General features: G+C 38.0%; 1 protein-coding gene and 1 long non-coding RNA gene across 4 annotated transcripts in view; one reads left to right on the top strand and one right to left on the bottom strand.

Moving 5' to 3' along the window:
• MYH11 (myosin heavy chain 11) overlaps positions 1 to 21133 on the bottom strand; it is a 60710-nt gene that overhangs the window by 13303 nt on the left and 26274 nt on the right. For 2 of the 3 annotated variants that reach the window (XM_013176933.3, XM_013176931.3), the window contains exons 6-28: positions 19405 to 19425; positions 17252 to 17344; positions 16262 to 16325; positions 14211 to 14309; positions 13106 to 13249; positions 10582 to 10677; positions 10093 to 10211; positions 9764 to 9916; positions 9146 to 9319; positions 8778 to 8951; positions 8178 to 8292; positions 7078 to 7271; positions 6789 to 6910; positions 6604 to 6673; positions 6307 to 6467; positions 5343 to 5451; positions 4359 to 4490; positions 3860 to 4066; positions 3339 to 3476; positions 2562 to 2685; positions 1955 to 2126; positions 936 to 1148; positions 74 to 218 (exon numbers count right to left, since the gene is read on the bottom strand). In XM_013176933.3, the coding sequence (XP_013032387.2) occupies positions 74 to 218; positions 936 to 1148; positions 1955 to 2126; positions 2562 to 2685; positions 3339 to 3476; positions 3860 to 4066; positions 4359 to 4490; positions 5343 to 5451; positions 6307 to 6467; positions 6604 to 6673; positions 6789 to 6910; positions 7078 to 7271; positions 8178 to 8292; positions 8778 to 8951; positions 9146 to 9319; positions 9764 to 9916; positions 10093 to 10211; positions 10582 to 10677; positions 13106 to 13249; positions 14211 to 14309; positions 16262 to 16325; positions 17252 to 17344; positions 19405 to 19425 (3039 nt within the window). The remainder of the gene's footprint in view (positions 1 to 73; positions 219 to 935; positions 1149 to 1954; positions 2127 to 2561; positions 2686 to 3338; positions 3477 to 3859; positions 4067 to 4358; positions 4491 to 5342; positions 5452 to 6306; positions 6468 to 6603; positions 6674 to 6788; positions 6911 to 7077; positions 7272 to 8177; positions 8293 to 8777; positions 8952 to 9145; positions 9320 to 9763; positions 9917 to 10092; positions 10212 to 10581; positions 10678 to 13105; positions 13250 to 14210; positions 14310 to 16261; positions 16326 to 17251; positions 17345 to 19404; positions 19426 to 21133) is intronic. The other variant, XM_013176932.3, reaches the window with a different exon arrangement.
• On the top strand, positions 6387 to 11528 carry LOC136786452 (uncharacterized). The gene is made up of 3 exons (XR_010825148.1): positions 6387 to 6499; positions 7759 to 7836; positions 11338 to 11528. It is a non-coding gene; the product is annotated as an uncharacterized lncRNA (long non-coding RNA).

The following is a 21133-nucleotide window of genomic DNA, read 5'->3' as shown; positions in this document are numbered from 1 at the left end:
GAAGTGAAGAGAATTTCTATAAAATGAAGTCATATTTAGTGGATAGTTTTCAATAAGATGAACTTCTGCTTACCCTTTTAAATTGTTCCAGCTGCTCTGTTAGCTCTTCTACAGCTTGAGTGTGTTTTTGCCTCATCTCCTGGACTTGGGCTTCATGAGTTCGAGTCTCCTCCTCCAGAGCTCTCTTCAGTACTGTGACCTCCTGTTCACGTTTTGCTCTGCAAGGTAACACCCGTAAATGGAGCAGCAGCAGATAAGAGTGTTTCAGTCACTGGAAAAATGACTGAAAGTCCTGCACAGTTGTAGAAGGTACTGCAGCTAACAAAACTCGCATTCAATTCTTGTGTATGGTTTTTGGATCTTTAGGAGCTGGAAGGCTCCAACACAATGAAAGCCATGGGAGTTGCAGTACTAAGTCATGGCAAGGCAGAGTGAAAGCAAACTGAAAGTCAGTCTAGTTATAATTCATGTTGAGAGATAATGCAAAAATGAATTTACAGAAATGCCATGAGGTGGCTATCACAGGATATAACAGACAGGATCATAGGAAGTGGCATTGAGATCAGTTAAAAGAATTATGGTCCAAAGAACTGTGGTCCCTGAAGCATGAAACATCAGGGGAAAAAGAAAAGGTTTAGATTTTTATGTAATTAAGTACAAGACTGAATTATTTCAATGCCTAAGACAGAAAATGAGATACCTGGCTCCAGAAAAAAAAAAAAAAAAACAATCTAGATAACCTGAATTAGATTGTCTAGATCTTGGACACCATCACTGTGAGAAACTAATTTTTCCACTGACTGCTGTCTTCCAAATGTGCCATTTACAATTACGTCATCTGGGCTAACCCACCACAGGGCCGTATGGAACACCAGACAGTGTTGTACTGAGCTTAGTGACAGCTTTTATTTGGCCCACGTACAAAGTCTCCCTACCTGAGTTCTTGCTGGGTGGCTGTGGTATCCAAAGTATCTTCAAGCTCTGTCTTAAGAGCCTCCAGCTCTTCACCTAGGTCTCTCTTCTGTTTTTCTGCTTTGTTTCTTGCAGCTTTCTCAGACTCCAAGTCTTCCTGGAGATCAGAGATGTGAGATTCCAATTCACGGATCTTCTTGAGGGCATTGTTCTTCTGACTAGTTTCATCCTCAAGCCTGAAAAGAACATATTTCATTTTCTGTATTAAAAATATCATTTCACTTTCAGGAAATTGGTATACAGAGATTAAAGGTTTATCTCTAGGGTGCAATTTTAACAAACTGGAAATGTTTAGTTTTACCATTATCAATTCACGAGGAAGCATGGTTTGTCTACATAAAGTTATACCTACTTGTATTTAAGATAGCATGTGATACCGTATATTTATACTGTGTATTTGGTGTTCTGGCGTTCTAGAGTGGTATTTAACAATGTAATTGTGAGCAGTAAGTCATGACAGTGAGTTTTGAAAGTCCTGCTTTATATTTATATGAACCTACCTGAAAACTGTGCAAGAAAGTACAAGAGAAAGAGTGGGAACTGATGCAAATGGGGTCTGACAGCTATGTTTTATCAGGACATAACTGGAGATGCTGAATCAACTGATTCAGTGAAAGTTTTGGTTGAGTGTTCTCCCTCTTAAATTTATACAGAAAATCCACAGACTAGAATGGATCGAAGTTAGACTTAAATTTTTGCCTTTTGCCTATAAACTATGTTGTTACTTTTCATTCTTTACTTGGCAGCACTGCCAAGGTCTTTGGGAAGAGGAGTTCTCATTGCTATCTGGACATAAGGTTAGGTTGTTTATGAGCAAAGTGTCAAATTTTTTTTAGTTGAAAAAAATTTGGAAGTTGGGAAAGCATGCAGACAGAATGTACTGAGATGAGATTCAGAGCTGCAGCATCTGGGTGTCTAGGGAGGGAAGGGACGTGTTACAGCCTGATATTTTCAACCTGTGTGCAGATTCAAGAGTGAATACCTGGCTAGAGCAGCCTGCAGCTCTTCCTCTTTCCTGGCTAGTTGTGCCTTCAGCTCAGCAATTTGTGCCTGGAGCTCTGCAATTTGTTCATGTAGATCACTTGACTCCCCTTCCAACTTCCTCTTTGTTTTCTCCAGTTCTTGTCTGCTCTTCTCTTCTTTCTTCAGTCGCACTGAAAAAGTAAGGATTTTGTTCATGGGACTGGTTAGTACAAGGAATCCTTAACCCAATCTTAAATTCAGACAACTCTTTTGGCCATCAGTGAGGCAATATATTTAACCACAAGTCACTGTGTTTCTGAAGCACCATGCAATACCTAGCTGTCATCATTTATTTCCAGTCATTCAAAAAAAAAAAAAATTTATTTCTCTTTCTCCAGAAGTGCTATTTTTTTCGTCCTGTCCTCTACTCTTCTGTTTATAAAAAAATAAGTATCTATGGTTTATGCTCCCTGGGGTTTTGGTGATTCTCATTCCCAAAATGGCTTCAGCATACAAAAGTTGGAAAACACCACGCACAATTTTTAGTTTGCTTCAGATTCTGTTTGTTTGTTTGATATGAGCCATGACAAAAATCGTCAGATTTAAAACACTTTTGTTCATATTACCTTCCAGTTCTGAAATCATAGATTCATGTTTGTTTTTCAGCTTTGTAAGATTTTTGGCTTTTTCTTCCTCTTCTGCAAGATTCGTTGTTAGATCGCTTACTCTTTCCTCAAGAAGTTTTCTTTCCTTAAGAAGAATCAAATAATTTTGTTAACAGAAGTGTCTTCCATTGGTGATTATGAAGCATCCCTACACCAAATAAAAAATGTCCAAGATACTGTCTTGCAATGCTGTTTTTCCTGAGATTGTAGTGATATGTTCCTATTTGTCAATTATAGAGGGGCTGAAAAGCGGTACCTAAAGTTTCCATCCTCTCTAATCTGCTGTTATTAGAATCTTATACTCACTCTAGTGGCTGGTAAGTATAGGGCCTAGTTGAGAGGAGTATCGCCTCTCCAGAAGTACTGGAATACATGTTTACTTCTCGTTCTAATCATGAAGTTTGGTTGAAATTGGTTGAAAAGCAAGAGACTTATTTACTCCTCTTGAGGCCAAGAAAATGTGTTCCACTGATTGTGCTTGGCTGCTGTGGTGATTTTGCTTGAAGATACTGTCACCACAATGGACCTCAAAACTGGTATTTTTATGTAATTTTGAATTATTTAAATAAGCACAGGAAAATCATTAGAAATTTGTTGACTACAGGCTGTACTGATCATCTGGTAAATATTTACACCCATGAAACTCTGTAGTTTTCCTAAAGCATTCCTTTTGTTCTTCTAGCTGAAGAGATTTTCTCTCATCTTGCACAAAGTAAGAAATGGACCCACAACACTTACCTTTGTTAGCTTGTTATTCTGATCTTCCATTATGAGAATATCATCTTCCATTTTCTTTATCTTGCCATCTGCTGTTACTTTTTCAAGCTGCAGTTTCTGTCTTGCAGCTTCTTCTTCTTCAAGTTGTTCTTCCAGGTCCTTTGTAGGGAAAAAGAAATAATGAATTCTGGAAATAAAATGCCACTTAGATAATAGGAAATGCGTAATGCTTGTCGGTCTATGTGGGGTATGTTCTAGACTTTGGTTTTACTAAGAAATAGATTATCTGTAATGCTTAGTGATTTTGAAGAAAAGATTTGTTAATTCTTTAGAGAAAATTTAGAATTGGGGTATGGAAAGAAGATGTATAAAGAATTCTGGAGGAAAGAACAAATATTGATTGTTCTTACTTCAGTAGAGTAAGCACATACTATCGAGGGCTGCACAGCAAGCTCTTTCATCAGCAAACCTCAGGGCCTATGTCCTGTTCTTCTCTGTGAGATACATGTTATTGTCTCTAGTTGTTGCTTACACCTTCTTACCAGCATTTGTTGCTGCATCTTTTTCTTCTCTGCTTGCAACTGTTGGCTGCGCTCCTCCTCTTCCTCAATTCTGGCCTCCATCTCATGCAGAATCTCTTCCAGCTCTTGTTTCTTAGCAGCTAAACGGACTCTCATCTCTTCAGCTTCAGCATACAGTTCAGTTTCTGCCTGAAGCTGTTCCTGAAGGAGGTTCTTCTCTTCACAAAGCTACACAGATAAAATGGATAGGCAGGTAAATTTTAGATTGCTAATTGCCCCTGTGTCTTTTTACTAGATAGTCCTAGTATACAGGTAGGCAGCTGCACCACACAGTTTTTGTGCAGGCACTAGGCCTCCACTGAAGGAACTGGGAGTTTGTCTGCACTGAGCTTTTCTTCTGGACCACTGATTGCCATGAATACAATTGTGACTCCAAAGGAAGAAGAGACCTTTACTGTAACAGCTTCTAGAAATGGTGAGAGTGGCTAGCATTTCAGAGAGATTCAGAGCTGTAAATCACCTGGGTGTGTTTCTGTTCTAGCTCCTTCAATTCAGCCTCTGCTTTCTGTTGTCTTTCCTTAGTTCTTTGCAGTTCTTCATCCTTGGCCTGCATTTCTTCCTCTTGGCGGGTGACTTGTAGCAGCGGTTTCACCTGGAAATAATAAGGTTTTTTAAAGAATGTTTCCTACCAGTGCTTATGTTACTAAATGCACTTAATGGTGCCAGGCTGACGGGTACTGAAGGCAGCACTATCTGTTGTTCCGCAAGTAGCGGGCAAATACTTTCTAACCAAACTCAGTGTAAACATCTTTAAAGCAGCAAGCCCCTGCAGTGTTATTAACTGGCTTTGTGTTAATTCTCAGAGCCTTGTGAGCACCTCTACCTTGAATAGTGTCACTTCTTGAAGGATTCCAAGCTAGGTTTCATGTGTTGAGAATGCCCAGGGACTATAACTGCTGCACAGAAAGGCACATGTGCACACCCGTGTGTGTTAGTGACTGTTGCTATCAATGCAGGTAGGAACAATTTTCTGAATCCAAACTGAAGGCCATTTTTGGAAAAACAAAACAAAACAACACGAAAAAAGCCTCTTCAGTAGGAAAATAGACTTAATTTGCTTGACTGCCTAGCAAGAAGGTGTTTAATATCCCAATTAGGGAGTTCCTAAGCTACTCTATCCCTAGATGAATAACTGCATATTCGTGAGATTCTGTTTTATGCTCTCTTCTCATTATCCACCTATGTGAAAATATTTCCTTTTTGGCAATTAAAAAAAGAACACATACATAATCTTATATGAATCTCTGCTTAATTAGTTTGTTTTCATCCCAAGCTAAAACTAACTTTAATGTTAATGGCATTATATAAAAGCTAATGAAGCTCTTGCAGTCAGCTGTGATGAACTGGAGCAGGAAAAGTGCCTCACATGACACGAGTTGGTGTCTTGTGCAGTCTATTTCTTTTGGAAAGCTGAGGGAGAGATTCACAGATAGTAGTCACTTACTTTAGTGAACAGTCTCCACCATTGCCAGTTCCTCAGCTTCAGATAAGCAGCACAGTTTCTTTGGATAACCTTCATTGCAGTCAGCTGTTGCTGCCTCTTGGCAAAGGCTCTGTGATTAAAAACAGAAAGCAAATTGGTTCAGTCTGAGAAGGCAAAGTGTTTGTAAGATACAAACATTAAATAAAGAAACTCTAGCATGAGGGTCTACTGATTTGAGGATTCTGCGATAATTCTTTTGTCACTTAAACAGTGCCTGTGCTTTCTTGAGAAAAGGTAACACCTCTGTTTAGACTTCCAGTGTTTTATTTAGTCTTCTTTTTTTTGGCTGTTTGCATTCAGTAGGTAGGAATGAAACAGAAAGTAATGGTATAATTCTGGATATATTCAGAGTACATGGGCACTCAACAGACATTGATTATCATTATTGAAACCTATTATGTTTAAATTTGTTTGCTCATCAATTTGAAACCCATGGTAGTATGCAGGGAAAAGAGCATTGCTGCTAATAGTTTAGTGATGTACATTAACTGAGATCGTGCTAGATGACTCCAGTGTTTCATTCCCATACTGTGTAAGAAATTATTTTATGTTTTAGAAATGCCAGTGGTGCTGCTATTTGTACTGTAATAGTGTGTGTGACTCCAGGCATGGTTGAGGATGTACCTTGTCCTGTTAGTACAAACGTGTTTAAAAAATGGGTCATTGCTTCAGAGAGCTTACTGTACAGAAGGTTTAAGAAGCCTCACAATATAACTGCTCCCCTGTAATTATACTAGTAAGCCTCTTCTGGGCAGGAAGTGAGTCCTTTTAGGTCAGCGTTGGACACAAGTTGAATTCTAATGTAATACAACTAATAGGTAATAATAAAATATCTTAGTATCTTCAATTTTTTATACAGAGAACAAAAGGCTACGGTAGATACCCCACTGCCAAAGATATTCTTTTTGTTAGTATATATTCTTACTTTCTTGCCAGGTAGCCTCGGCACTGAGCCTGGAAGGCAATAATGACATCTGTGATCTTCAGGTCTCTCTCTTCTTCCAGGTGAGCCAGAACGCCAGTTCTGAAGAAGATCTTACTCTGCCCAATTCTGTACAAGTTTGGATCAAGTTCCAGTGCTTTGATCTGGAGGAAAACAGGGATATTTGTAAATTCCGGTGCTGAGTATTTAAAATTACTTCTTATTTCTATTAATTCGCAGCAGCTTTTATATAAGAGGTATAGGCCTGATTATCAATAGGATCAAAGATGCTTTCCTCACCATCAGTATGCAAGCCTGCTTCCCGTCCATGAATCCTTTAGGAATAGCATTTGCAGCAAGAATTTCGTATCTGCCAAAAGACACAGATGTTAAGGAGGTGGAAAAACATCAGATTATTTTGTACAGACAAACGTGTATTACAGCACTTTTAAACACTGAGTTAGGACCGAACAAGGGATTCCTACCGCTGACGGAACTCCTGGAAGACAATTCTGTTGGGGAATCCCTGCCGGCAGATACGAATACCTTCCAAGACACCATTACAGCGCAACTGCTCCAGCACTAAATGGGCATCAAGTTTGCCAGCCTGAAAAGGGAACAGGAAGTATTCTTAGTACAGTAGAAATTTACAAAGATGTTACTTCAAATGTCTGCGTTTGAAGATATCATTCATTTCTGCAATGTGCTGACACAGTGAGCACCTCAGCATGCATAATGTGCCAGGGTTCTGAAAACTGAGCATTTGAAATTTACCCTTTTTTCATGATTTGGAATGATACAGCGGACAAAGTTGGGATTGGTATTCCTTAAGGTGGTCATCAGTTTGGTCAGCTGCTCCTTATAGAGTTGGCCCACAGTACGGAACATGCCTTTCTTGGTTTTTGAAGCACTAGGCAGTGAACTTTCAGTCATCTTGGCCATCTGGTCCAGCCCAACTATACGGTCCACTGCAATATAAAAGAAAGTGTGAATGGGGTTGCTTATATAAACTGTCCTCACCATGCATTACAACTGTCACTGCCATTGCTAAAGTGCAACTTGCAAAAGAGGACCAAAATATTTTTAATGCAATAGAAGCATGCTAACAAAAGCACTGGAAGATCCTTCTAGGTAAATGGTCCACTTCTGTCAAACTTGAAATGAGGAGCTTTGTAAACTAGTGACAGAATGGAAAAATGGAACACACAGATTTTGTGTTTTGTTTTACGTTTGCTCTACAAAGGGCAGTCCTGCAAAATATCCCCATTGGTAGGTTTGTGTCCTACCAACCAGAAAAAAAATATCAGTGAGCCTAGCTTGATAATAAACTATCCACCACTTTCCTGGAGTTTGCATGCACACTTATTTGTAGATATTACATATGTATAGTGTAGTATATATGTCTTACAGATCCACAGAAATTTTTTAAAAAAGAAATGTTTTGTATGCATACAGATATTCTTCTGGTGGAATCTGAGATTATACATTGCTGAAGAGAACTGCTGCGGGACTTTGTGGAGAGGACTGTGTAAGGTAAGGACTGCTCACAGTCATTAATAATAAACAGCAATAACCTGTATTAAATCAGCTGTCTGGCATGATATATTCAGCAACATGATAACAGCATAATGAATGTTTTTTAGTATGTTGCTGAATAATATTAAGTAAGGAAATTATTTTAGTTGTGCTTAAATCTATCTAATGATGTTTTCCATAAGTATTTCTTTAGAAAAGGCTATTCTTGCTTCTTAGTTCAATCTGTTCTATTCTTAGTTTCAAACTTGTTTCCTGCTTGTAAGGGATAGCTGTCAAAATAGTTCTGGTAGAATTTTCTCCCTTTAAACCACATTACTGATTTGAGTTGCAATTCATACCATCTTTCCAAAGGTCTGCCACAAATTTGTCTGAAGACTGGTTTAGCAGAGAAGTCACGTTGTCATTTAGTGGATCCATGTTCTTTGTTAGCCAGGCAGTTGCATTGTAGGTAACCTGCAGGAAACAATGCCAGGTCAAAAATCTTGTTTTGATACAGAAATCTGGAGTGACCAAGAACACAAAATAATAAAATGACTGACACAAAATAATAAAATGTGAAAAGCATGCTTATAGTTGAGAGCTGAGTTGAATATTTATTCTTGCATGTACTTGCATCTAAAGGGCTTTTTTTGCAGACATATCTATGGCAGGGGACCTGCCCTGCCTTTAAAAATCTGCTTGCTAGAAAGGAATCCCAAGTAATTGGATTTTCAAAAACCTCAGTACTGGTTATTTTTGTTTTCATGTGATCTTAGCATAAACACAAATGTTTTGCAAATCTTATTCCACATGTTTTGTAATTAAAGCTCTTAATGCATACATTATATTATTAAAGCTCTGCCTTATCAACAGGGGAACTGGACTGTTTCTTCTTTTTACTGTTTGAGCATCACTGTATCAAAGTTCCATAATTCAAAATAGCTCAATCTCTCCAGTACCTTTCCTGCATAGTGCATTATACAGAACTCGGTTTTATCCTTGAGTTGCTTGGACTTCTGGAATTTGGCATGGTTGCCTTGCTCTTGAATGAGTTTTTCCACAAAGGACGTGTCAGTAGCTTTGGGGAACCAGCACTCTTCATCCAGCAGAGCCAGGACACCTGGAGGGTTGGTCTGCAATGTGAGCAACACCAAATCAGTATCATCACAGCCAGAGACAAAGAAAGAACACCACCTTCTTTTTACTTTGTAACTAATCCTCCCAGGCATCAAGAATCTGAAATATCTTAAATGGCTGTCATATTGTACTGATACATAATAGATCCTGATGAAACCTACGTAGTGTCCCATCTATAGAGATATCTTACCGGTCTTTCAATTAGCTCAATGCAAGGTTGCAGGTCAAGGCCAAAGTCAATGAAATTCCATTCGATGCCCTCACGCTGATATTCCTCTTGCTCCAATATAAACATAGTGTGGTTGAAAAGCTGCTGAAGTTTTTCATTAGTATAATTGATGCACAGCTGCTCAAAGGAATTGATCTGTGAAGACAAAATAATTGAATTCCTAGTGTTAGAAAGACACCTGCAAGAGGGAACTTACATGACAAGATGAAATTTTCTACCTTCTATTTCTTTTTAAAGATTACTGAAATTAAAATAAAGGATCCGTATTTTTCTAATTTAAGGTCTCAAAAATTTACAGTAAGTTCACAAGTCTCAGTACTGGGACCTGTTTAATAAACCACAAAGACCAGACCTTGGTTCTAAACAGAGGGTCCCACAGCCACCCAACAGGATAATGCTGCCAGCCCCAAGCCTTTCCAGGTGGAGTAATCCTGTGGATTGTCTTGGCCATGGGCAGCTAGCCAGCTTGAAAGAAACATATTGTTTTTGTGGCTCTGAATTTAGGTTTTTGTCATCTTGCATTCCAAACCACAGCGTGATAATAAGGAGTTGAACCAACTTGTATCTCACAACACATACCTCAAAAATCTCAAATCCAGCAATATCAAGAATGCCCAAGAAAGAAGCACCTTGTCTTTTTGTTTTATCAAGAGCTTTGTTTACACGTGTTAGAATCCAACGGAAAAGACGTTCGAATTTTGCCTTGGCCAAAGCCTCTATGGCAAAATCAGCCTGAAAAAAGAAGAGCAAAGTGTAAGTGAAAGAAGAAATGCAATTAACAGCTAATTTAAGTAAGAATAATGAATAGGGAGACAAGAAGCAGACATTTCCCTTTAGACAAGAAGTAAGAAAGAAAAGAAGACAGGAAAAATATCTTCAGGATTGCTGAGCAGACTGCAAGTAGATACCTGTTCTTTGGTCTGAGCTTTCTGAACAACATCTCGTCCTACTTTGATCCTTGGGGTTAGAATAGATCTTGTGAAATCTGTCACATTAATTCCCATCAGGTGACACACTTTTTGCGCAGCTAGAATAAAAGAGTGATACTATATTTCAGATTGAATTTTCTCTTAGTAGGTCAGTAAGTGTGAATACAAGCAGTCCAACAAGAATACAAAGCTATTTATCTTCCTTAAAACCTCCTCTGTTGTACACACAAGAGTAAGAGTATTATCCATGATGCAAGCAAGAAATTCACTGTTCATCAATTTATGGATTCAGGGTTACCAGAAAAGTTAGTGATAATTGAATGGATTGCAAGCATAATATATCTTTTAAGACCTGTGAAGCATATAGGCAATTACAATTAAATTAAAAATAATGATAGAGTGCTTACTCAGCTGCTATTTTATTTATTTTTTTAATGTTAACTCAATTTTTAAAATGACAAATCATACCAGTATTGTCAGGCATAGAAGCTTGATCAGTGTTTCTCTCCTTCTTGAAGACAATATTACCCAGCTGTAGGACAGATGAAACAACTCTCAATATAGCTGTAAGATAAGCAGATAAAATAAATGAGGAATGGAATGACGCATTTTGAAAACTCTATTCTCTGCAATAATGAAAGTTCATTGTATTTCCTGTGGTAGTCTATACCTCTGTGGAAAGATCTAGGTTCGCTTTAAAAGACTGCTCTAAACTTCAAGAGTTTGAGTGCTGATTGAGGAGCCACTCAGATAATTCATGCAGTGGAGTAAACAGGCCAATCTGGGAACACCAGCACCTCCAAGTTAAGCTGTGCTGGTTCACCAGGCAGATCCCCAGGTCTCAGGAATTCATCTTCCACTTAAAGTGGCCCGTAACATCTTTCCCGCTTGATCACTGGAGAATCTGTATCTCTGTCTTTAAAATCAAACATATCTGTGAATTACCAACAGCTTCAAAAATGTGTAGCACTTCTGAAGCTCAAGTTATGCAGGAACATGTGGCTTTTCACTCATGCAACTAAAACTAAATGCATACAAGTTTTTGCAGAATTACTGCCAGAATACAGAAAACTAATTGATTAATGTTTGCTTACTAAAACGTATATAAATGTGATGCTGCCTTACCTCAGGTAGTAAAATCTACTGCTATGTTATAGATGAGACCATATTAATCTATGTTATAGGTGAGATCATATTAATCTAATCAATTTATTCATTTGATAGATTTACACAGGAGAATAATACTGCCCTAATGGGCTTACATTTTAAAGCATGAAATGAAAGGGGTTCAGTCAGTAATACAAGTCCTTTTGATATCATGGAGAATGCTGCTGACAATGCCACTGCATATGCCCTGGCTGGAGAATGAACCAGTCTTCATCAGTACTATCATCTGAATTTACCAGGAGTGGGATTATCACGGCTGTCCTGAAAGGCAAGACATTTTTTTCTCGGTACCCTTAGTCACTCTTGCAGGGCTGAGAGGTGATGGAGATCAGCTCCTGCTGCGGCAGCTGGTCCAAGGCTCAAGTGATGGGGTGACGATGTTTCTGCCACCAGGTGTCACTTGGGGCATGGCAACTGCAACCATGGGTCATTCAGGCTGATGGGCATGAGACAAAATCCTGCACACTCTTAGTAACTGTGAGGGGTAAATGCTACACTATTTGATGTCTCTGGTAAGCCCACATTGTCAAGGTAGTTTAGTTGTTTGTTCATGCTGTCTGTTTTTATGTCCCTTTTCTCCCAAACAGTGAATATGAGCTATTTGAGCCTGATCCACATATTTCAAAATTAAATTGTAATATTTTGTAACTTTTTCATTTAACTCATTGAAAAGTTCTGAAAAAATGCCATTAAACAGTCATTAGCATTGTTAGAGCTGGCTTGAATTCAGTATTCTGTTCTGAGTATGTATAGAGTTCTGTTAGCGAGATGCCTAAAATCTATCCTTTCGTAAGCACAAATTACCTTTGAAAACACTATGTCTTTTAGTGGTTCTGCATGCTGACAACTGTGCTCAGTTCAAATGAGTCAAGAGTGCATGTCATGTTCCTTCTACAAGTAGGTCTGCTGAATTTATAAGACTTAAAAGAATAAGAAAAAGACTTGTGATTCTTCATTCAAGTGGAAAGCAAAATATTGTGATAATTATTTTAATTCTCTGCTAAATTACTACATATAGCTGCCCTGCACATCACCAGTTGCTCTGTGTATCACAGAGATAACTACTCTTTGATGATGTATACTCTTATTTTCCAATGTAGATGGTAACTTCAATATTTTTTTTACTTTGTTCACAGCAAGTGCTGCCAGTTTAAATGTTTGAAGGAGGCAGTATGCAAAGAGTTTTCAGTATTGGTTTCTTTGACTCCTAACAGTACCTACTGCAATAATGGGAAAAGGTAGGGCACTGTTGTGATATTTTTTAAGAGATCTTTTCTAACAACAACCTAAAAGCAGTGAGATCATAATTAGATCTCCTTGCAAGGTCTCCTTGTGAATATCTCCTCATACTCACAAGACTTCTCAAAGCATCACCCTGTTTAAACAAAGGTTTACAAACTCCTGATCACACAGAACTGAGTTCCAATCTAAAGCTTAATGTGAGGAAGAAACAGATCCATGCTTGAGAATGTTTTCCTTTCCATGAGACATCTATGGTTTAATTCATCTAATACTTCCTGTAAAGGAGAGAAAGAGGAAAATCCAGGGGCTTTAATTCACAGCAGACTTCCTAGAAACAGTAGTTAGGTTAACAGTTGATTGGTACTAGTTTTACTCAGGGGAAATAAGAGGCAAAGAGGTTGAACAACATAAGTAGATTTAGAATCCTCCACTTTGTGTTTCATGCAAGATCACAAACCTTACTTCACATGCCTATTTTGCAAGGAGGTTACTCTACACAAAATTAACTGCTGTGCATTTGCATCTGTATATCGTGTCACTTGCAGATGTATACCTTCAATGCAGTCTTGCTAACAGTTCTCACCTGTCTGTTCCTCCTCAGTAAAGCCCATAATTGTCATGGCTTCCAAGGTCTCCTGGAACATTTCATCATCTTGTTGAGCAGGAATAGGCACGTGACCATTAGAGAGAAAGGTATAATTGTTGAAGCCTTCCAGCAACAGATCATCTAAAAGACAAAGAAGAAAAGTGTGAGTTAAGTATGTCAGCTTAATACTGTTCGTTCATGGGTTCCCCCAAAGAACAACAACAAAAAAAAATTATGTTTTCACCAAAGGAAAATTTTAGGATTTTATGGTGGACAAATATTTTCAAAATAACGCATCATTTAGCAAGTTTGATTGCCTTAAGTTTCAAATTTTCATTAGTAACGAGGGAATGTCTCTGTCCCTCAGTGGAGTTTTGCACCCCATGCAAAAAATCAGAGCCATTCTTCCCATAAATTTTTCATTTAATTCTGTGTGTAACCTAGTCAGAATTACACCTCACTTTGTCTTCTAGACCTGGGGATTCATACCAGCTAATAATAAGAATGGAAACAGGTAACAATCACAGGGGGTCAAACCAAAAGATTTTTCAGCCTGTACTGTGGCCAGCAACAGATTCTTAGGTAAGGAGCATAAGTACCAGAGAAAATACAAAATTATCCATTGCTTTATACATAATTTGGCAACCAGTAGTGGAGGGAAAGATGCTGTATTTAAACCATGATGTTCCAACATGTTATATTGAATCCCCGTTTTTAAAATCATACGCTGAGAGAAAGATGTTCTCTTAATCGATTGTAAAACTGCTAGCCAATAATTTTACTGGGAACCCCAATTTCTTTTGTGTAAAAAATTAATGAACAGCTCTTCCCTGTTCATCTTGATAACATTCAAGATTGGCTTTCAATGAGTTTGCATTTCCTGTAAGTTGAAACGTCTTATAAACTGCAAACCACCTGACTCAAACAGATATACACCAACTGAAGCTTTTTTACAGTTCACTTGAGAAAATTATTTCTATGGCTGTTTGTTTACCAAAAATATTGAATGACGTTCAATTAAAGAAATTAAGATAGATTACTTAAGTAAGCCATTTTTTTAGGCTGTTTAATGAGATGGAAGAATTGTTATCAAGTAACTTACTTCTCATTTGTTCAGAAGCTCCAGCAATCAAATAGTAAAAGATATGAAATGTTCGCTCATCTTTAGCCTGACGAATAGCACGGGATTTTTCAAGCAAATCTGTTTGTCAGGTATGTTAAAAAAAATCAGTAACATATTCCAGTCCTTCCTTAATTGTGTCATCAGCCTCAGAACCATCAATAGCATTGCTGAAATATTTGCCATGAGCTTGTCTAACGAGATTTTGAGTCTAATTCTGTGGCACTAATATTGGTATAATTCTCACCACAAGGAGTAGATCAATTTCCCACCTCTTGTTGTATAGTAAATGCTGATGATCGTGATAGTAAGCACTACAATTGTCATAAATGCATTCTGAAGTTAAACATATAAAAATGGTGTTGATAGTATCATTCATATCACTTTTAGAATGAAGTACAAATATGAATCACCGTAAGGTGGGGCTGCTAGAAAAAAGCTCTTGGAGCCATTGTTGTAGGTATCAAAGCAATGAAAGTAAACTTTATTTATTGTCCATTTTTATGACTATCTAAAATATTAAAAATGAAGTTGACAATAGCATAAGTATTTTGACATCAATCAGTGATTCATTCTTTAAATGCTATATTGCTATAGATAAAACTTCAGTTAAGACCAGAAAAATTAACCCCCCTTTTTTTTCTGAAGATCACTTGTCAAAATAAGAGCAGAAAGATAAACTGTTTGCTGTTACACCTAAGAGAGAGGTTCCTTCCTTATAACTGCAATATTCTTTATCCTCATTTTTTGCAGCAAGCAGCTCCTCTATGCAAAGATGATCAATGCAGCACTGAGGAGTCTAGCTACATACCCATTTGTTCATTAAAACACGCTATCTCATAAACATAACCAAGGAAGGAGGCAACAGTACTTGGCAAGCAAAGTCAGGCTAAGTTGAATTTATCTGAAATGTTCTTACTATGGTCCTGAAAAAATAAAATCACCAAAGATATTGACATATAGAACACTGCTCTGAGTGCATCATTTGAAACAGCAGAACAGTATTTAGTACCCAAAGAAGACAAGTTATCTGAAAATATCAAGTGCTTGATGCTATCTGGGGCATCAGCACCAGCATTATATTTGTTTCACTTCAGTAGTGTGAGTTCCCAGAAAAGTAATTTATGACCATGGTGATTTAACAAAATATGTAAAGATTGAGGCAGATGCAGGGTAAAATGTCCCTCAGCTTGACAAAGGGAGAGGAACTGTAGGGCATAAAAAGGTTCTTTGGCTTTTTCTGTCTCTTTTGTCTTTATTATTATCAAGTCCTTAGAGGGATGGAAGATAAAGGTATATTACTTTTATTAAGATGATCCTTCAGTCCTCCAGACATAGACTGTAAAGCTGTTTTACCAGGTATCATACGGAATTCTCCCCTAGCAGGTTATTCTCAATGCTTTTTCTTAGAATCCATCTATCCCAGCACAACATACATAACCTTTCCTTTGCCAGAGTGCTAAACTTAAACTTGAGAACTAGGAAATGGTCCAGAAGGTCCTGGGTATGCTGTAGTGATAATGCCAAACATTCGGTGTTTTTTCGAAGTGAGACAGCATTACTGAGAAACAGGAAAGTTTCAAATCTTTTTATACAGCTGGAAGCCCAGATGACAGGGAACCAGAGAGACCCAATTAGGATCACACTGATGTGAAACAAAATGACTGCATAGCTCTCAAGATCACATACAACCTCAACCACAAATCAATCTTCTTGCCCCGTTGTGTTACTGGGAATCTAATCTTAAGTCCCCTCATGTTGCTTTATGCAGGTATGTTGCCTCCATTTTCTGAAGCTGTATATGGGGAATAGCATACTTTCCTATAGCTGAGAAAACAGACCTGAAAATGTAAACATGAGAGTAAGACAAACTGAGAAGCTAGTATCAGCATAAATGGAGCCACTTCCCTCCATCTTTGTTTATACCAGCCTCGGTGATATTTGCCTTTCTTAGACATGCAATAGAGCTTGTTTATCTTTCTTCCTTCTGCTAACCCTAGTTAGCTTCCAGTGCAGCTCATGGAAAAGGATACAAGTCTCTATGTTTGCTCCGACAATGTAGCCTGTCACATCAAAGTTGATGCGGATGAATTTGCCCTGTGAAGGAAAAGAAGACATAGGTTGGGCTGTTCTTTCAGGTATGTTGGATTTTACAGCAGTAGCGTTTAGCCTGCTTAGTGGTACATATATACTATCTTCTTAAGAATAACATGCTCGATTCCCACCTGCCAGGACAACCTATGGAAAAGACTGAAATGAAGTGACCTTCTCGGACATTCTCACTGCTCACTGATTTGCTCCCACATTTCATCCACGTACTTAGAGGGAACGAAATTCTCCGTAGTGGAACAGGCTATGGAAGCTGTCTATGCCAGCGTCTATTTTATACTTTGATTTCCATAAGGTCAATTAAGGAATAGGATTAGGTCTGCCTGACTCCCTCCGCTGAGGGATCCCCAGACTCTGCAGGGAATCAGCAGCAGTAGGAGCAGAAGGCCCGAAGGGAAAAGAAGCATCTGCCAACACTCCCAGCAAAAAGGGGCATCAAAGAGTGACAGTCCCCAGCTACTATTAGTCCAACTTCAATCTGCATGACTGCTTTCTCGTTTTCTCTTGTAGTCTTTCATTTAACACATTAACTGCTCTTTTTCCATAACAGTCACACCTTCCAAGAAGACGCATGCTCAACAGTGGTGCAAAGGAAAACAAAGTACAGGTTTCATTTGCAGATTTCTGGAGGAGGATATATCCTGGAGCAGGAGTTGACTCTGCATGGCCCACTCATAGACCACTAAATTGTGAAAGTACGATGGCGCTGTCAAGTCCGAGCTTGATTTTTAGTCTTGTATAAGGCCAAATTCCTATTTCAGAGAGGAATTCTAAACAATGTTTCTTAGGGATTAGTTTGGAGAAGCTCTTTAGACAGAAACATTGATGACAAGAAGGCCACTGTTTGTCCATTCTGTTTTAAAAGATGCTGTAGCTCCCCACAATGTAGACCCAACTGGATTTCTCCTACTTACGAATCTGGAGGAGTTGTCATTCTTCACGGTTTTGGCATTTCCAAAAGCTTCAAGAATAGGGTTTGCCTGTAGAAGCTGTTTTTCCAGCTCACCCTAAAATTCATTCAGACTCAGTTAACCCTGAACTTCATAATTACTTAATTAAAAACAGCACATGTACACTGGAGAAAAATGTTGAGAAAGATAATTTAAGTCTCGAAATTTTTGCTGAATACTCCACTTCATGTGGATTTGTTTTCATTCTCTGTTAATCTTTGTGTTTATATATTTGTGCAGTTGATTGCTGTCCTGTATACATGACCCATTTCCAGCCCTGTTGCCTCTGACAGATCAAAGTCTATTAATCTGTTTAGCATCATGACAGGCCTTTCTTTAAAAAAAGGGTCATTCAATGTCAAATATATATATATTTTTTTCAGTTCAATGTCATTTTTAAAGGGATATTCTTAAAGGAACCTCTAGCATATCTTCTTCAAGTTAGTTTATTGAGATCCTTTGCTAGCAAATGACAATGTAATTAGAATAACTTGCCGAGAATCATTTTAATGTAATGCGGCACAAAGCTACAAAGCAGATTTCACCAAGTCTATTAATAATGATTCATGCAAGGCTATTTAGGTTAAATATGGAAATGCACTGATTTATTTCAAACTAGGATAATGAATTCTCATGCAAACACACAAAACTTGTATTATGTTGTTAATTGTGCTTGGTAATTGCTAATGAAACAAATCATGCAATGAAACGAGCATGCATTTAATACTCCTATTTCTAAACAAACCAGTGAAGCTGAAAAAATACTTTGCTTATGAAGACTTTTTTTTTTTAACTTTTCATTCAGCTCTGGACTATGAAGTTACTCGCTTTCACATTTGCTTCTTGTCATCCTGTTTGAGTACTACTCTGCAGTAAGATTACCTCATTTTAAATAACTCAAGCTAAATAACATACAGAAAAAGTCCTTGATAGATAATATGATATCATTTAAATCATTCTAATGAGAAAAAAAATCAACATTTAGGTTGAATATAGAGGCAATAATTTGGAAAACGACAGCTTTTTCCCAATCAGTGTGCAAAACTGGTAACCTTCTAAATGCCATTTCTGAATGTCTTATAACTTATGTGGGAATGATGAGACTACCTCAAAAATATAGTAAAAAAAAAAGAAAATAATGGAACAGTTTGTTAACAAATGGCTAAGCTTGTCTGCATGGTCACAAGATGGGAGAATGAGCACCCTCCCAAGCATAGTTCTTTTAAGAGCTAAGGCGTAAAGCAAGTCCGCGGAACTACACAGAGTTGCCTGGGCCATCAATTAAGTTTTATTTTTTTATTTTTACAGAGAGCTTGTCAAATGAAGTAATAAATTACCTAAGGGGCAAAACTTTGTTGTAGTCAAAATTTGAGAAACAGCAGTCAGAATGAGGGGGAAAAGGGGTAATACAAAAAAAAATCCATATGCCTGGCATACAAACAAAAAGAAGCCAGCAAACCTGCCTGTTTTCCTAACGCACTGATATGCTGGATGTCACACCACAACATAGGAGGGCCCCCAAGGGCCTGTGAGAAACTGCCATAACACACCTGCAGTTACACACTGCAGTGGGAATTGCTCAGTTATACATCATAGCAGCAAGCTAGGAGCATGCTAACTTTTGCAGATGTGAACAATTCTTTACAGTTACATGAAAATGTCATTGAAAGCAATATCAAATGGAAAGCATGCAGCCAAACAAATCAATCAAACACGGTGAAGTTTAGGAATTATTTCACAACAGTCCTAGAAAGTTCAACCTGAAGCATGGAAAGCATTTAGGTATTTTCATTCAGAAATCACATTGCTCAATTTCAGGCTGAGTGGCTCTTTCAGGATCGTGGGAAATTTCATTCAAACTACGGCAATTTGAACACACACGTATAGGAGAGAGTGATATTTGAGAGATGACCCTGCCTGTGTCAGACCTCATTCTTTACCATGGAGCCTGACACAGTTAGGGTTGATTTGTGAGAGCATTTGGTGCTATTGTTGCTTTTCATCATATCATACAACATATTTCAACAAAATCTCTCTTTAATTTTTGAGGTGCAACAATAGCATGCAGATCTACACTCAGTGCCTTAAACACACATCAAACAGTCTAAGTTACTCACGTAAGAAAAAGATGGACCTTGCTGTATTGAATAATGTGGTATAAAACAAGTGTCAGTATCATTTCCATTACACAGACATTTTTATTGTTTTTCCTGTATTAAAATAACCAATACACAATTTCCATGCAAATAAACCAGAAAAACAAACAAACAAAAATCTATTGCAGACATACCAAGAGTACAAATACAAGTAGCATGTATAGAGTATTTTAACTGAAGAAAAAAAAACAACGTGAAGCAAAGGGATGGGATTTGGATCCAGTCCCAGGTCAGTCTCCCAGGACCAGACAAGGACAGATATTTTTAGGGTAAATCCCCAGTTCTTTTCTGGTGCAATGGAGGCATTTTGCTATTCATTATTTTTTTAATGACTGAAATTGCAATGTCAGTAGTCCCAGTCACTGAATTACTATTTGTCAGCATGTTATAGAACAATTTAGACTTTCTCTCAGCCCCCATCTGGTGGATATTTGCCTTCAGGTCTCTCTCAGAGCCAGTTTGATCCTGAGACTCATGTAGTTCCCCAGGGGAGTCAGCAGCAACTACAGTTACATACCCATTAGGAATGGCCCTGAAACCACAAGTTCATTTCCCCCAGCCACTGAGAAGGACTCGGCAGGATGAAATAAGGTTTTTTTTTGCATAAACATTCAACAAAGGAAAACTATGCCCTTGGTCTTGGACTGTTTCCACCAACTTGAATCACAGATTTCTAGAAAATACTGCCCTAAGGGACATCTACTCCCTCCCTTGCCCTGAAGCAGAATACGCTGTATGTAAACAACAATTACTCATGGTGGAAGAGGCCAGGCTCTGTGCTCTGGAGTCTTCTATCCTCAGGCATACAGGATAGGCAAGTCCCAGCACAGGTGTGGTCACAAGATTTTTACTTTGTTTTTCACTACCCTATTAATTCCTTATTTTGGACCCAGTCTTGCATTTGGGATGCACTGAAATGTCTTCCTGAATTAAGCCTGTTTTGTCATAAAAGTTAATTGCTACCTTTTTTTTTTTTCCCCAGAAGTTTTTGAGTAACATAAAAAAGGCTGGAAATGGTTGAAATGACTTAGGACCTCAAGTTGCATCAATGAAAACAGCAAAGAAGGTGAGAGCCTCAGCCACACCAACGATTTCAGGGAACTGGGTAGGCATAAGCTCTTATGGTTCAGAGCAAAATGTTGAACTTTAATCACTAAAGCAAGATTATTGCAAATTTTGAAGCAACAAAGTACTTTATAGAAAATGTGCCTTTCAGAATTGTTCTGTATCAACACCATAAAGAGAAACGATAGTTTTTATATTGAAACTTTTGGCTAGTTCATAAAAAAATTGCGTGCTAACAAAGCCAATCAACTCTTCAGAAGTCTAAAAGTTGATATATGTTTTTGTAATGCAGATGGACGATGTTTTAGTTAAAGGTTTTCCTAAAGTTCTTATTTGCCAGAAGCCAAGGGTAAAATAAGGACCCAAGCCCTTGCAGACTTCAAGGCCTTCATGTTAGGATATAAATAAGTACTATGCATATAGAAAGCTATGAATATTTCTCTTCTAGGAAAGTACATTCTGATTTGATGCCTAACAGGGTGTCAAACAAAAGTGTTTTTTTCCATAAACATACAGCTGTGACATAATTGTGTACTCTTAATATGTCGACTACTTGGCAAGCCACAGACATTGACTTGCTGTTAGCAATCAGCTCAGTACAGTCCTAACAGGCACAAAGGAGAGT

This window comes from Anser cygnoides, chromosome 15 (genome assembly GCF_040182565.1).
Source record: "Anser cygnoides isolate HZ-2024a breed goose chromosome 15, Taihu_goose_T2T_genome, whole genome shotgun sequence".
Classification (NCBI taxonomy): Eukaryota; Metazoa; Chordata; class Aves; order Anseriformes; family Anatidae; genus Anser; species Anser cygnoides.
This window is presented reverse-complemented; position numbering and strand designations above follow the sequence as displayed.